This window comes from Labrus bergylta, chromosome 2, assembly GCF_963930695.1.
Source record: "Labrus bergylta chromosome 2, fLabBer1.1, whole genome shotgun sequence".
In the NCBI taxonomy this organism is placed as follows: Eukaryota; Metazoa; Chordata; class Actinopteri; order Labriformes; family Labridae; genus Labrus; species Labrus bergylta.
Window position 1 is genome coordinate 5,247,558 of NC_089196.1, and position 15,364 is coordinate 5,262,921.

Genomic DNA, 15,364 nt, shown 5'->3' on the forward strand with positions numbered 1-15,364 from the left:
AAAACATTCTGTTTTTCTTTGAATTTATTTCATTGTAATAGCATCAAACCAATAAAAATCAGTGAACAAAAGCTCCACTTTGTGTCGGCTGTTATTGCGTAACATTCATCCGCTGTGCAGCGATGATGAAAGTGAGTCTCATAAATAACACAGGCGTCAGTACAGCAGTCATTGTGTGGCCGTTATTCAGCCTCGTCCGACTTCATTATTCACTTCAGTAATAGACTCTCAAACAGTGAGCATTACTTTGAGAAAGTCGACATGCAACATCTTGAAAATAGACATCAATCTCACTGAGACATTCGTTATTTCTTGTTAAGACATTCTCAGAACCTTTTTTTAGATTTATTTTTGGGGCTTTTTATGCCTTTATTGTAGAGATAGGATAGTGGATAGAGTAAGAAATCAGAGAGAGAGAGAGAGAGAGAGAGAGAGAGAGAGAGAGAGAGAGAGAGGGACAGGTCGGATTTGAACCCGGGCCGGGGAGTGAATGCTGAGTGGACATTTTAGGTTAAACATCATTTCTCCGAGTCTGATCCAAATTGTTGTGAGAACCAACCAGAATGAATATTAGTCACACATAAAGCCTGAGAGGAACCTTGTGTTTATGTCAGGGCATTCAGAAAAAGGCAACATGTGGCTCCACAAAGGTTTCAACAATTGATCATAAAGTTTCATAGACTGTATATAAGAAGCAGTCATGGTTACTCAATTAAGTCAAGCTTCAGTTTTAGCTGGATTATTTAAATAGACTAATGTCCTTGTCAGCTACAGTAGGTGTGGGATAAACCCACTTTCAGCTTGTTATTATTAGACCTCTCTACAGTAGATCTACTTTGTCACATACCAAAAAATCGACAAGTTAGCAAGCGGCCAACAGTCAAACGGTGAGAACATTGATGACTTTACAGCTCCAAATAATGCATGCTATCCCTCCTGCTTATAGCGCTTATGATGCTTATGGTGATATCCGCTGGTAGCCAACAGCACCGCATCCTCCTGAGGTGTGTCTTATTTCAGGGATAGCATCATTCGATGGACGCAGCCTACGAAGGGCCCAGCCTTTGTAGCCTGCGGGACCTCTCAGGCAGATGTGAATTATCTACGGAGGACCCCCCGTTTGCATCCCCACCTGTCTCCACCCTTACCCTTCAGTGTCTAAATGCAACCCCTGTTGCCTAGCAACCTCGTCAGCTGAACAGGAACTAGCTGATGTGACTTACTCTGATTAATATCGCCAAATAATTCATCAACTAATGATGACAAATAAAGACCAGACCACAGGTGTTCATCTGCATGAATGAGCAAACAAACTTCCAGAAAACAATGATGAATTTCTTCAAACTTAACATGCGTTAATGATTGACAAAACCGTACATATCTTCATTCCTTATTTGACTTCTGGCTGTTTTTCTTTTTCTTTAGTTTTCTCTTTCTTTATTTTTGCTTCCATTTTGTCATGTTTTGTTTTTTCTACTAGACTGTAAGTGAAGCCTGTAATGCTGTATGCTAGTTCATAATTAAAATGTCAGACTTTGATTATAAGTAAATGTTTAAAAAAATACATGAAAAATACAAAAATGGTATGCAATGAATCTAGGGTTATGTTGGGCCACAAAGGATGCACCTGATGGACCCTTCAAAAGCCAAAGATTGAAGAATGCATTTGAAGGATCCCTCAGAATGGGAGAGCCTTCGACCGCACCAGTCCGCAGGCTGCAGCCCTTAAACTGGGACACACCCCGGGAATGGTCTAACAACAAGACTTGCGTGCTGTTCAACTTATGGGTCAAAGCCCAGCATGGGAACAGTGAAGCATGCTCAGAACGCTGAGGCTAATTTGTGTCCCATTGAGGTGCAGGCATGCCAGAGTAAATCAACCCCCCCAAACCACGTCATCTAGGAGTGTAAGTTCAATTTTGAGACATTTTAAATGTCCAGTTGTAGTCAGACTGACACAATAAATCTGCTTTTATAACATCATGTCAACCTACTGAATGTCATTTTTGGGTTTTTGGACCTCTTTTCTGAAGCATGAAGTTTTTAATTTACCATGACTGTTTTGATATTTGAAGCACTTAATGATAATTTTATTTTAGAGAAAAAAAAAGGATATGTTATATACAATCTCACCAAGTAACCATATCCTTTAGCCTAGCCCCCCTTTGTCGACAATCAATCAACCATCAATATTTATTTTGCATATTAAGCACAAATCAAATCTGAAGTTTTCTCCTGACTCTAAACAGCAGGTCTAGACCATGCTCCTGGTTTTATATTAATATCAACATTAGATTACTTACTTTAAAAAATGGACACCACCAAGAAGACTTCAAACAAGCAACTGAGACCATCAAATCATTACAAAAATGTTTACTGAGGTATTACATCAAATGAACAAAATAAAGCTCATTTTCTATAACACAGTCTTCTTTCCTCTGTACTCTAACACATCTTTTTAAAACCAGTGGAGTGGATTCTTCATTGTCATTAAAGAGGATGAAGGTTTAAGGCTTCACTTTCTAAACCAAGACATCCATTTCTTATATACAGTTCATGCAGAGGTCCAGTACAGATCTGCACATGTGTACCATGTCTTAGATAAAGATCTTTAAGAGCAGGGGAAATCAAATATATTGTTTTTTAATTTAAAAGAAACCAAAGCGAATTTAGAATTACCATTCCCCGACCCCTCCCGTCATCCCCCCCCCCCCCCCCCCCAGTCGTGTACCGTCGTCTGCTGGAGGTTACACACAAGGCGACTACCTTTGTCTGCCGCACTGTTTTCACAAAACACCAGAGAAGAGGACTGCAGAGTGCTTCCTCGTCACCCTGCTGGGATGCTGCTTTGATATGCTGCTACTTGTTGCTCGAGGGACTCTCTGACCAGAAGCTATTTCACCTACGAGCACATGCCACCGCTGTTCCTGTTGGTTTTTTAAAATTCAAACCATGAGCTTGTCCTGAACTAAAATCTTTCAGCCTAAACTAAACCAAAATGTGACGGTATGACATCGATCTCATGTTTCAGACATGACATGAAAAGCAGTCTGCTTGATGAAAGGTCTGTCTTTTTGATATTTTGTCTTATTAAGCCAATCACAGCACAGGAAGCAAATTTAAAGTATCTCTTAACCCTGTATAACTAGTTTTAAGTGTCTTTCTCATTTCTCTCTAGAAGTGTGAGCAGAAAGTCCACAGGCCACAAAATCATTTCTTGTCGTCCTACTAATAACAAGCCTGTGACAGCCACTGGTACTGTTTTTTACATCAGAGAATTTAAAATACTGACTGCTGTTGAGATACAAAGGATTTTAACAAATATAAAACGGCACTATAATAAAAAGCCTAACCTCGCTTTAGAGGTTTGGTTCACACATTTTGCCAAACAACACTTGCTCAAGTTATAGCACATACAGCTTTGTTTTATTTGCAGGTTTTTTCAAATTCACGCTTCAGTGGATTCGGTGTGCTGAGCCAATGATCGAAAAATCCATAATTCACTAAATGTTTTTCAAAGATGAGGACCTCCAACATTGCTGCCAAAGAAATCGGTTAAATCAGCCCGTTTAAAAAAAAAAAAAACAACAACACACACACGCACACACACATGCTGTGTGTTTAAATAGTGAGGAGTTCTGCGATCAAAACAGGGAGAGTATTATCAAATACTCTGTGGACTTTTATCTTTTATGCTTCATATTCTTCCACTCTTGTCGCCTCCTGCTTTGCTGTGTGTGTGTGACTGTGTGTGTGTGTGTGTGTGTGTGTGTGTGTGTGTGTGTGTGTGTGTGTGTGTGTTGGTACACTTCTTCGAGATGGATCTGTGTGTTTCCACATCCTCCTTTCTGCAGCAGCGTGGTGCACGGTTTATTGTGGCTGAGTATCGGGATCCACTCCACTTGCAGTTCAACAACCTGCGGTGAAATAAAGTGAAAGGCATTAGCTACGACTCGGAGCTCCTGGTCTGACGTTGAATGTTTTTGCATTACAGGAGACGCGTGTGTGTTTGTGTACAAAAGGAGAGGAAGGAGAAAGGAGGAGGAAATGAAAGGCAAAGAGAGTGAGAGAGAGAGAGCAGGTGTTGAAGTGGTTAATGGCTGATAGTGTGAATAGCCAGCGCTGTCTGTTCCTGATTAAGGGAATGAACTTGTTCTTTGTCTCGCCGGTCAACAATGAACACCCAGCAGCACTCAAACACCCTCCATCAGGCGTTTCTCACAGACGCCTAAACATTTAATGAATCTATTGCAAAAACTTCTGTCAACATACTGCCAGGCAATTTAGAGACACTGAACATGACTTAACCCTCCAGAGACACTGGGACCATCTGTTGTGTCCACTCGCACATTCAAACCAACAAAGGACACGGGGGCAGTTTTCACACAGGCCCCATGTTGAACACTGTGCAGGTAAATGGAGAAAATACAGAAACAAATTAAACCCCTATTTGCTCTTTCTCTACCTCTCCACTCACTTCTTTGTTTCGTCTGTGAAGCTTCCCTACATGTGAGTGCTTTGCGACTCCTCGCACACATCTATCCGCCAGATTTTTGAGATTTCAGTCGATACCACACAATGTTCTCCACAAAAGATCAGAGACTCTAAGAAAAAGGTAGAAGCATGACAACTATTCTATGTTTACTCCTGCTTTATGTAGTAGGGGACTTTAAGATAAAGCATAAAATACTCGCAGCATTTATTCACACCATTATGGACGACCTCCACTAGTAGTGGCAGAAATATGCGTCGGTGCATTCAGCCTACTAAAGCGAGGAATTTCAATGAGAAAATATGCAAATGAATATTACTTTTGTCCCTCGACTCAGCTTCAATATGCACCATTTGTAGTGTTATCACAAAGTATCTCATAGTATTCAAAAAATTCCCACTATTTGGTAACCATGTCGGAGCAGATGGCAGAGGTGCATGCTGGGATTTAAAATGTAAAAAAAAGAATGCTGTCTGTGTCTGAAGTCATTATTCCCTCTATAGTGCACTTTATAGTGAACATGCCATTTTATAGTGGTCTCCGGATACTGAGTGAGCACGATTATACCCAATATAGTGGACTCATTGTATCCCACAATGCATTGTGAAAAGATCTGGACAATCATTGGTCACTTTCCAAGCAATATATACCATCATGCATTGTGGTTCAAATATTTGTACGAGGCGTTGGACTGCCCTCAAAGAGACAAGAGGACAAACCAGTGTGGACATTGACACAAAAACATTTGAAAGGTAAAATATCATCTTCCTTCTTAACAAGTTAAAAAGATATTTTCAGGAGTGCATATGTGAAAACGGATGGACACTTAGCAGCCTCATGAGTGTGTGATTGGGTTTGATTTGCAACAATAACAATCTGAACACCTGGAGAATAACAGTAAGACACGATGACAACATTTCAGCTTCCCACCCTGTGCATGAGCAGCAACACTGTATCCAGGTCTTTATGATATTTATCTGTGAATCAGCAGACTTCCACATGATAAACAGGCACAGACATCATTTTCATCAGCTGGTCGGTGTCACAAAACGTGAGAATGGAGTTGAACTCAAGGGAAAACATTAACGACCACATTTCAAAATGAAATATCTGTTAACAGAGATTCATATTGAGCTTTACTGATACACTTACAGTCAATGTGTCCTGGGTTTACATTTAACCATCTTTAATGTCTCTTTTGCTCTCCACATGAGCAGTTTTTCTGCATACAACACGAGCCTGCTGCATAGGCATCACTGACTACAATTGTAAACGAGTATGCATCTGTATAATGAGTCAAACGTAAAAAGATAAACTTGACAAACTACAGTAGGTGAGTCTGGGCGCTTCCATAGACTCCTTACTTTATTTGAAACCATGTATATGTCATCACTATGTGTTCCTTATCCATGGAACACACTTGCATACTTGCATTCTGATGCTGTGATACTTTTCTTTGTGTGTTTTTGACTTTGTGTGTTTTTGACTTTGATTTATTTCAAATTAAATTCAACCCTAACCTTAAATGAGTACAGGTCAGCATCGGGTTGTTAGAGTTGTACCTGAAGGCTTGAATCCGGTCAGCTGGACCACCTGTTTGAGTTGAAAAGACAAACAATACATTCAGTCACAAACCTGAGTATTAGTTTTGACAGTGCAGAGATGACACATACCTGTTTATCCATGTTACTTACTTGGTTTCCTGATGCTGGTTTCAAAGAGAATGTCACAAAGCTTTCCTTTCTGAAGCTCTCTGAAAGACAACAACAGAACAATTCATTTGTAAAATAGTGTTTTTCTTTTGGGACTGAAACCAAGCGGAAACCTCCGGTGTTAAAAAATGAAGCCAATGCAGAAAAGAAATGTAGTTTCTCGTATGTCCACCTGAGGCTGGTTCCAACATCTCCCCACACAAAGCCCCAGGTTTGCTTACCGTTCTTGATGACCAGCGATGTGGAGGCGGAGCTGGGGGGTCCAGAGGTCTCACTTGTCTCAGGGCTGGAGGGGGTCAGAGCACTGTGGCCCCAAGAGGAAATGGGGGCCCTCTGGGAGGGAAGGAAACTAGTTGGCTGCGAGCAGTTCTGAAATAAGGACACAAATCAGAAGTGCAGCAAAGTGATGAATTTAAAGTCTGCTATGCTTGCTGGTCTACTTCACTGCTAAAGACCTGCCCACACAAAGCAAAGTCTGGCTTCGGGAAAAATTAACTTTTATCAAAAGGGAATGTCTCTTCTGCACCGTACTGATGGATCTGACCATTGCTATGTACTTTAAACTCACTCACCGTGAAAGATAAGGCCTTCCTTTTTTCTTTGATCCTCTTTATGGCATTCCTCACCTAAATGAGAAGCAGCGTTTACACCCACTGGTTAGTCCAAAAGGCTGGCAGCCTCACATACCACACAAAGATACATTCTGAGATTCTGCCGCAGTGACGACAGCAGCAACAGCACTGTCAGTGAACAAAACACATCCGTACCTCACTGTTGTAAACAGCATACACTAAGAAGATGTACAGGCCCTGTGGAGAGGAGAGAGATGCATTAGGAAGCTCATGAGAAGGAACAGAAGAGGAGCAGAATAAACTCTATTTATACATTCAGTACTCCATGTTGTCATCTCTGTCAAACTGCAAAACAGAAACATTTAGTGCAGACCTTTAGTCTGGGAGACTCCCTGTTCAGTGGGCTTCAGTTAGGCTCAGCAGGGTGTGACTGAACTGAATCCAAATGTGATCTCTCTTGTCTTACTGTCTATTTTCTCTGACATTATAGCTTCTGGTTACCACCCTTTATCTCCTGTATTGTAAGTAAAGTGCTTCACTTAACTATTGCACCTTTGAGGGACAGGTTATGCTTTAATGGCATTGTGTTTACATCGGACATGTCAGAAGGCAGAAGTGTTTGTGGGGGTTTCCAGCAGTCATACTTAAAGGTTGTGTAAAAAAGACATTTGGAGACAGATGTGTCTCAACAGTAAGATAATTATATAGTCTCTGTATCAGAGACCTTGAACATAAATACAAAAAAATGTCAACACCTGAAAATATTTGGTGGAAAAAAAAAAGATCTGCAGGAGGGGAAAAAAAGACATTTCAACAACTTTTTAAAATATATTTGTGAATCCATCTTTTTTTTTGCTAGGTCAATTTATTTGTGGGTATTTGTTCTACATTTGTAGATTAAAGGGTTGGTCATTTTTTTTTAAACTAGCATGAATTTGAAAGTAGCATTCCCTCAGTGCTACGTCTACACCCACCCTCTCCCCTCTTTGCTCCCTCAAAAGCCACTTTCAACCAAAATCTTAAAATGTGGGTCTGGAGAAAATGGCCTTGCCTATAACACAATACACACACACAGAGCGTGAGGATATGGTTATGATTTCATGGGCGAGACTGATCTGACTTGTGGACACGTTGTAGATGTTTGTCAGGAGGCTTAGGGCCCGCCTCAGCTCCAGGTTTTGACCTAATGTTATGCTAAGTGAAAGTTTGATATAGTCAGCATTTACATTATTGCAACTGTCATCGTCAGATTTCCCAAACAGCCCTTCATAAACCAATGGGTGACGTCACTCCGTCCATGTTTATACAGTATACAGACTATGATCACACAATGCTCTGTGTCTCACGGGCTTACAAGTCATCTTGTGACTTGACAGATACACCATGAGGAATAATCTAAAGACATGTTTATAAACCTATAATGTTTGCATTAAATACAGGATTAATCACATTTGTTATTTCAGTCATAGAGGATTCTGCATTTCTGATTTTTAAACACAGTCTTATGATTTTTGCCCTTTGTAGGTTCAATGCTGCCATGGCTTTAACTGATCCTTAATAATAATGAACTGTTAAATAAGTAGGATGTCAATATACTGTATGTCATTTCTGGATGGACTTGAATAATTCCAATTTCTGATGGCCACAGTAGGTTTAGAAAACAGAACATAATATGACAACTAAAAAACACATGTTAGCTTGTTACTAGCTTCCTTTGATAAATAACCAATATTTGTTGAAAATGACCAAGGTATCAGTATTTACCTGTCTAATACACATTACATCAATAGTTAGCCATGTTAAACGCACAGTTTGTAAATTCTACTGCCAGGGGGCTGCCAGGGAATCATGGGAGTTCTTTCCGCTATCCAACTTCAAGATCACATTTTTGTGTTTCAGAGCATCTGGCTAATGACTAAGCTTCTATGGTTGACGAATGGATTGAAAAACAAAACTTCATTAAACTGAAAGAGGTTTAGATATTTTTGTCTCTCAAAACACCACGTGTAAGCATTTTAATTATCTGGTGCCCTTATCCTTCAGGTAACAAGGTTAGCTGTTCTCTCCCTGATCACTCACACTTACCTCTACAAAAACAATTTGGACAGCTTTTCTGATCTCCTTAAAGCTGAATATATAATGGTCATTATAAATAAAAACTGTGTTGAGTGTTGGTATGGGACCTTCTTCAAACTGAAATATTCTGTTGTCAATGATTTCTGTAAAATAAATCAGACAAACCGCACTCTTCCTAATTGATCTGAAAATTCCCAAAGTTCGAAGTACATAGAGGAAAGGAACAACTAAGAGGGGAGTTTCCATTAATTTACGGGGTAAGCTTCTGTCAAGTGTTTAGTCGGAAGACTGAGATCACAGGACATCAGTACCTCCTGAGTCTGCTGTTTTGAGCTGTTTCTATGCATACTGTGATTACTGCAGTGATATGAGCGAGGTGGAGCACGAGCAGACACTGTGTTCTGACACCTTTGGGAGATAATGCTTTTAATCAGAGAGCTTAAAAACACAGTCAGATATTGTGGGACAAATTAATCTGACAATGACTCTAATGCCTAAGTCTTCACTGCATTGTTATTTATAAATTCTCCCCTTGGCTACAGACAAGCCTCCTGCTTCATGTGCCACCATATCATGTTTGATTGAGTGTTGTCTTTCTCTGGGAAAACAACTTTTTTAAAGCTGCAGTACACAAAGTCTGGACTTTTATGTTGCATTAAATGTTGCAACATTTGAACATTCAACGTAAAAATAATTGATCCTGAATCAGTACAATTATAGAGTCTTTGAGTGAAAAACTATTTCAAATATGATAACTGGTTAAAATCTATTGTCTTTTTTAAAATAAAATGTGGATGTAGCCACCATGACGTCATCCTTGGTTACTGTTATTACTCTTACGTTTGCCATTTTGGAAATCACCATTCTGTTTTTTTAACCAATCAGTCAATTACAGCTAACCCTAGCCATAGTATGGTCAGGTTAAGCGGGGTACACACTGCAAGATAATCTGCCCGATTTTGGGCCCGATTATCTTTTTCTCTTTTAGCTTGACCATCATGTTTGTTTACTCTTAAGTCGCTGTTAGGTTGTATGTTGTTTTGTCCCCCTCTGCTGGTTGTAATATGTAACTGTTCGTAACCTGTTGACTGATTGCTTTTGTCTCTTCCTATAGGGTGTGTATGGTTGGGGGTAATTGAGGATAAGGAGGCAGAAACTGCCCGGCTCTCTCTCACTCTCTCCTTGGCTCCTGAGAGTCCCACCCAAAATGTCTATTCTGTGTTATTGTGGGCTGAGTAATCTGGTAGCATGTTTATCCCTTTCTCTCGGCTTTGGTTCAGTGTGTTAAGGGATCCTGTAGCCTGTAGTAGAGGGTCAGTACCCGGTCTGAGGGCCCTGTGTGGGCGGGCTCGGGTGACTGACCTTTCTTTTTTGTTTTGTTTAGTAAACCAGACTGCCAGCTTACAGTTGTGTTGTTTCTTGGTCAACTATTAATGCTGTTACTAATTTCGAATTGTAAAAATAAACCTTTTTCTTGAAATGATTTAACCTGACTGGTTGATTAATTAATTATATAATAATAATAATTAATTCTTTTTTTTTTTTTTTTTTTATGTGTGTGCCAGGCATTAGTGCTGTAACTTCACAAAGTTAAATTACTTTGATATTAATTTGAAATCCTAAAACCTACCAGTGCTGATGATTTAAACTAAATGTACAACTGATGTGAAATAGACCGCTTAAGATAACGCCCTAAAGCAACACCCTTTTTAAAAGTCTAGTTTACCCTAAATGTAGTCTCTATTTACAGATTCTACATAGAAATGTCTGCACACAGGAGGTCTGGATCTCAGCATGACATGTGTTCTAGTTTCTGTTTGTACATTTGTAGTCAGGGCTGGTCTTGACCAATTACATTTCAGCTGGCTTTGGTGTGTGCATGAGAAACAGTCCATCAATGTTGACAGCAGAAAAACAAACAAACAGGCAGAACCTTTATCAACACTTTAGCATACCGGCTCCCACCGGCGGCTTTCTAACAATGATTTATTTATTGCTCATATATTTGCATAAAAGTGCAGCTTACAATAAATTATAGAGAAAACATTTCAACTTGAGTCACAAATCTGCTTAACGCTGTGTTGTGAGAGCCAATCAGCAGTCAGATTCTCCAGAAATTATCAATCCAACCTCCACTCAAAATAATTTTCTTCTCTTGAGGACAGACCTTACAAAGCTCAACTTTTTATTTTTTAACAAACCCTGCATCATGATGTTTTTATTTCTGCAAACGTAAGACCCGTCAATTAGTAGTAAATCACAAGGAAATTGGTTTCATTTTCAGGGTCATACTGCTGAAGCGAGCCAGAGGGAAGGCGTTGTTTGACTCATATTCTACTGACTCAACAGATGCTGCTGAATGTTATGGACCAAGAAATGACAGTGGTTGTGTTGCAGACATAAACACCACATGTAAAAGGAAGTCTTTCCTGGAAGCTGATTACACTAAACTTCACCGGAAATGTGGAGAGATTCCCAGAGGGAAGAGAGGGAGAGAGAGAGAGAGAGAGAGAGAGAGAGAGGGAGCAGCTGCAGTCCTGTGTTCGCAAAGCAGACAGTGACAATCTTTGCCTTCACCTGTGTTTTATTTCACCCTCGCAGCTGCCTGTGCAGCTCTGTGTTGATTAATTTGTATGTGCGTTTGTTGAATTTGTGCACACAGAGTTGTATAGTGTGTGTGGTAGTTCATATTAGCGCTTGTGAAAAAATGTAATTTGCTTATGTTTAAATGCATTTTCGAGATTTGATATACGTAAGTTTGACGCCATAGTGAATACGTGATTGTGTACAACTAATGATAAAAATATAAATCTATAGGCTACATGTTTCTAACAAATCCAAACTACAAACTCTACAGAAATATCATCAACAGAAGAAGAACCTCTGCTGGATGTCGTTATTCAGCCCTACAAGCTCTCACTCTGCCCTCTGAGTCCTCAGACTCTCTCCACCATACTGTACCTTTTTCAACTTTTTAAGCAGCCAAGTAAAACGAGAAGAGCAGAAGCACTGGAGTAGCGTCTTCCTCCTACCCACATGAGGAAGAACTCCTACTGTAGTGTTATCTGCCCTCAGCTGGACACTGGCAGTAAATCTAAATTAACTAGCAGCCCTCTGGGGGTCACTCAGGGGCCGGCTCTTCTTTGATTAATTAAAGCCCGAGGAAGAGCACAGAGGGGGTGGGATGGGATAAGAAAAGACAAGGGGGAGAGAGGAGAGGGATGAACAGAATGGACGGAAGGTGAAAAGAAGAACGGGGACAGTGTTTGGGATAATGTTGAACTGAGGAGAGCGTGACTGAGAGAGGAAGTAACTCCTTCTTTTGTTATCAGGGGAGGAGAGATGGAGGTAGATGTGGTATGACCTGTCGTTCAAAAGCCTTACCACCTTCTCCCCCACACACCAGCACACTCACACACACACACACAATACACACACACTGGCTGGCATGACTTCTTATAAGTCCTCATATCATGCTTTTTTTGTGCCAGACTATATTTAGTTAATAATAGTTACATTAGTTGGTGGGTTATTTTACATTTCAAGAGACATTCATGAGCATGAGAAAACTGTTAACTCTTAAAGACTGCTTAGAACATTTACATCCTTCATAGCATTAAAAACACATTCATATCAGTTAAATATGCATTGGTTAACAGTTTACTAAGCTGTTTGTTTTAAAGGCACAGCATCTAGATTCCACCACCAGGGGGCTCTCAATCAATACCATAACAAAAGATGACGTTGAGGCTGTTATCATGGCCATTCGTACTTTCTCTAGTAAAGCCATACTTTATATTTTCTGGCTCATACCAAAGAGTTTTAGAGTCCCAGATGGTATTCCCCTGGTTGTAGCTGTACAGCAGTCGTGTCATTTTCAGTCTTGTTGTCCTTTATCTGTTTATCAGAAATGTTTCCATCTTAAGAGGAGGCAGGTTGCTAGTTTTCATTAGTACAGAAACTGATTATTCAGTGTCACTCACTGTGACTGCTGTCCTGATTGGCTTAAGTGGTGTGTGTGTGTGATTTTCTTTTTTACGGAAAGATTGGCATAGAAAAATATTTCAATATATGACGATTAAAGGAAGAAAGTGCAACATTTTACACATAAATACAGCAGATTAAAAGTAAATGTCTCTGAGTCATGACTGTCTACAATGAGTGAGAAGCTCGAGTCAGTCAGCTGTGTTGTTGTCGGCTGTGTTTACATAAAGTTGACATGTATGGGATGGCCTTGTGTATAAAAGCTGTTTTAGTCAAGAACTAGAGAAAAGAAGAAGAACATACTGCTTATTTGGATGTCATGTGTCTTTAGATCTCGGTCATTCAGTGTCAATTTATGACAATTTATGAAACTACGAGCTAACTAAGTGTGCTAACATTAGCGTGCTAACAGCAATGCAGACCACGGGCAATCATCTTAAGCAAAGGACAACTTTGACCGCCGTTTGCGCTTAATGGTGCTTAATTATGATGTGTTCTTATTCATAACTATTTCATGGTAACATGAGGGGAGGGGGGTTGGAGGTGTGCTGCTGGAGGAGAGTGGAGGTGTTGCCAAACAGCAGTTTGTTTTTGTTCATGCTGGTGGAAAATGATGATGGTAGTGATGGTAATGATGGTAATGATGAAAATGATGATGGTGGTGATGGTAATGATGAAAATGATGATGGTAGTGATGGTAATGATGAAAATGATGATGGTAGTGATGGTAATGATGATGGTGGTGATGGTAATGGTAGTGATGGTAATGATGGTAATGATGATGGTAATGATGAAAATGATGATGGTGGTGATGGTAATGATGATGGTAATGATGATGGTAGTGATGGTAATGATGGTAATGATGATGGTGGTGATGGTAAAGATGGTAATGATGAAAATGATGATGGTGGTGATGGTAGTGGTAGTAGTGATGGTAATGATGAAAATGATGATGGTGGTGATGGTAATGATGATGGTGGTGATGGTAATGATGATGGTGGTGATGGTAATGATGATGGTGGTGATGATGGTGGTGATGGTAAAGATGGTAATGATGAAAATGATGATGGTGGTGATGGTAGTAGTAGTGATGGCAATGATGGTAATGATGATGGTAATGATGGTAATGATGAAAATGATGATGGTGGTGATGGTAATGGTAGTGATGGCAATGATGGTAATGATGATGGTAATGATGGTAATGATGAAAATGATGATGGTGGTGATGGTAATGGTAGTGATGGCAATGATGGTAATGATGATGGTAATGATGAAAATGATGATGGTGGTGATGGTAATGATGATGGTAATGATGATGGTAGTGATGGTAATGATGGTAATGATGATGGTGGTGATGGTAAAGATGGTAATGATGAAAATGATGATGGTGGTGATGGTAGTGGTAGTAGTGATGGTAATGATGAAAATGATGATGGTGGTGATGGTAATGATGATGGTGGTGATGATGGTGGTGATGGTAAAGATGGTAATGATGAAAATGATGATGGTGGTGATGGTAATGGTAGTGATGGTAATGATGATGGTAGGGATAGTAATGATGATGGCAGTGATGGTAGTGATGGTAATGATGATGGTAGTGATGGTAATGATGATGGTAGTGATGGTAATGATGATGGTAGTGATGGTAGTGATGGTAATGATGATGGTAGTGATGGTAATGATGATGGTAGTGATGGTAATGATGATGGTAGTGATGGTAATGATGATGGTAGTGATGGTAGTGATGGTAATGATGATGGTAGTGATGGTAATGATGATGGTAGTGATGAAAATGAAGATGGCAGGCATGGTAATGATAGTACTAATAATTATTGTTGTTATTATGGTAAAAATATATTTAAAAAATAATAATAATTTACACCGGTTATCTCTTCCGACAGTAGGTCAACAGACGACCCAACACTGGCTGTTACACACTGATGTCACTGCACTGAATGCATCTTATCATTAATGCTGCCAGGAGCTGTCCTTGCTGTGTTATTGTGTTCATGTTTTGTCACATCTGTTATTGTTGTAATGTTTTGTGTTATGATGTAAGTTGTTGTATTGAATGTCGTCTTGTTTATTGTTATGTTGATTTTAAGTGTAAGATGTCATGACACAGTTATTTAACAGGTTGTTGTGGACCCCAAGGACAAATGTGCTGCAGCTAATGGGGATCCTAATAAACTGTACTTAACTAAAAACAATAGGGCTTTCCCGTCATAGCCAATGATTTGAAAGCACAGGTGTAGAAGACCCTCACTCGACTACCAATTTGTCTTTTCTCTTCACTTTAGTTTTTCTGTCTTCTGTCAACGTGAAGAGAGAAATGCAGGAGTTGCAAGTTTTCTACAAGGAGCTGGAGGTCTCCTCTCTTGAGCAGATTAGTTAAAACCATTTAAACACTCAATGGAATATATATAATTTTATTTTTTTTACAGACCTTGGTACATTAAGATTAGCTTCACTTTGTAAACCGAGAGGTTATTTACACAGTCCACACATTCAGCTGATCTCTGGAGGTT

General features: G+C 39.7%; 1 protein-coding gene across 5 annotated transcripts in view; it reads right to left on the reverse strand.

Moving 5' to 3' along the window:
- Positions 1-6: 6 nt before the first annotated feature.
- Positions 7-15,364, reverse strand: part of adgrd2 (adhesion G protein-coupled receptor D2) — a 46,686-nt gene continuing 31,328 nt past the window's right edge. For 4 of the 5 annotated variants that reach the window (XM_020645486.3, XM_065963148.1, XM_065963158.1 and 1 more), the window contains exons 20-25: positions 6,972-7,013; positions 6,777-6,830; positions 6,426-6,573; positions 6,187-6,245; positions 6,013-6,085; positions 7-3,917 (exon numbers count right to left, since the gene is read on the reverse strand). In XM_020645486.3, the coding sequence (XP_020501142.3) occupies positions 6,029-6,085; positions 6,187-6,245; positions 6,426-6,573; positions 6,777-6,830; positions 6,972-7,013 (360 nt within the window). In that variant the 3' untranslated portion in view covers positions 7-3,917; positions 6,013-6,028. The remainder of the gene's footprint in view (positions 3,918-6,012; positions 6,086-6,186; positions 6,246-6,425; positions 6,574-6,776; positions 6,831-6,971; positions 7,014-15,364) is intronic. The other variant, XM_065963155.1, reaches the window with a different exon arrangement.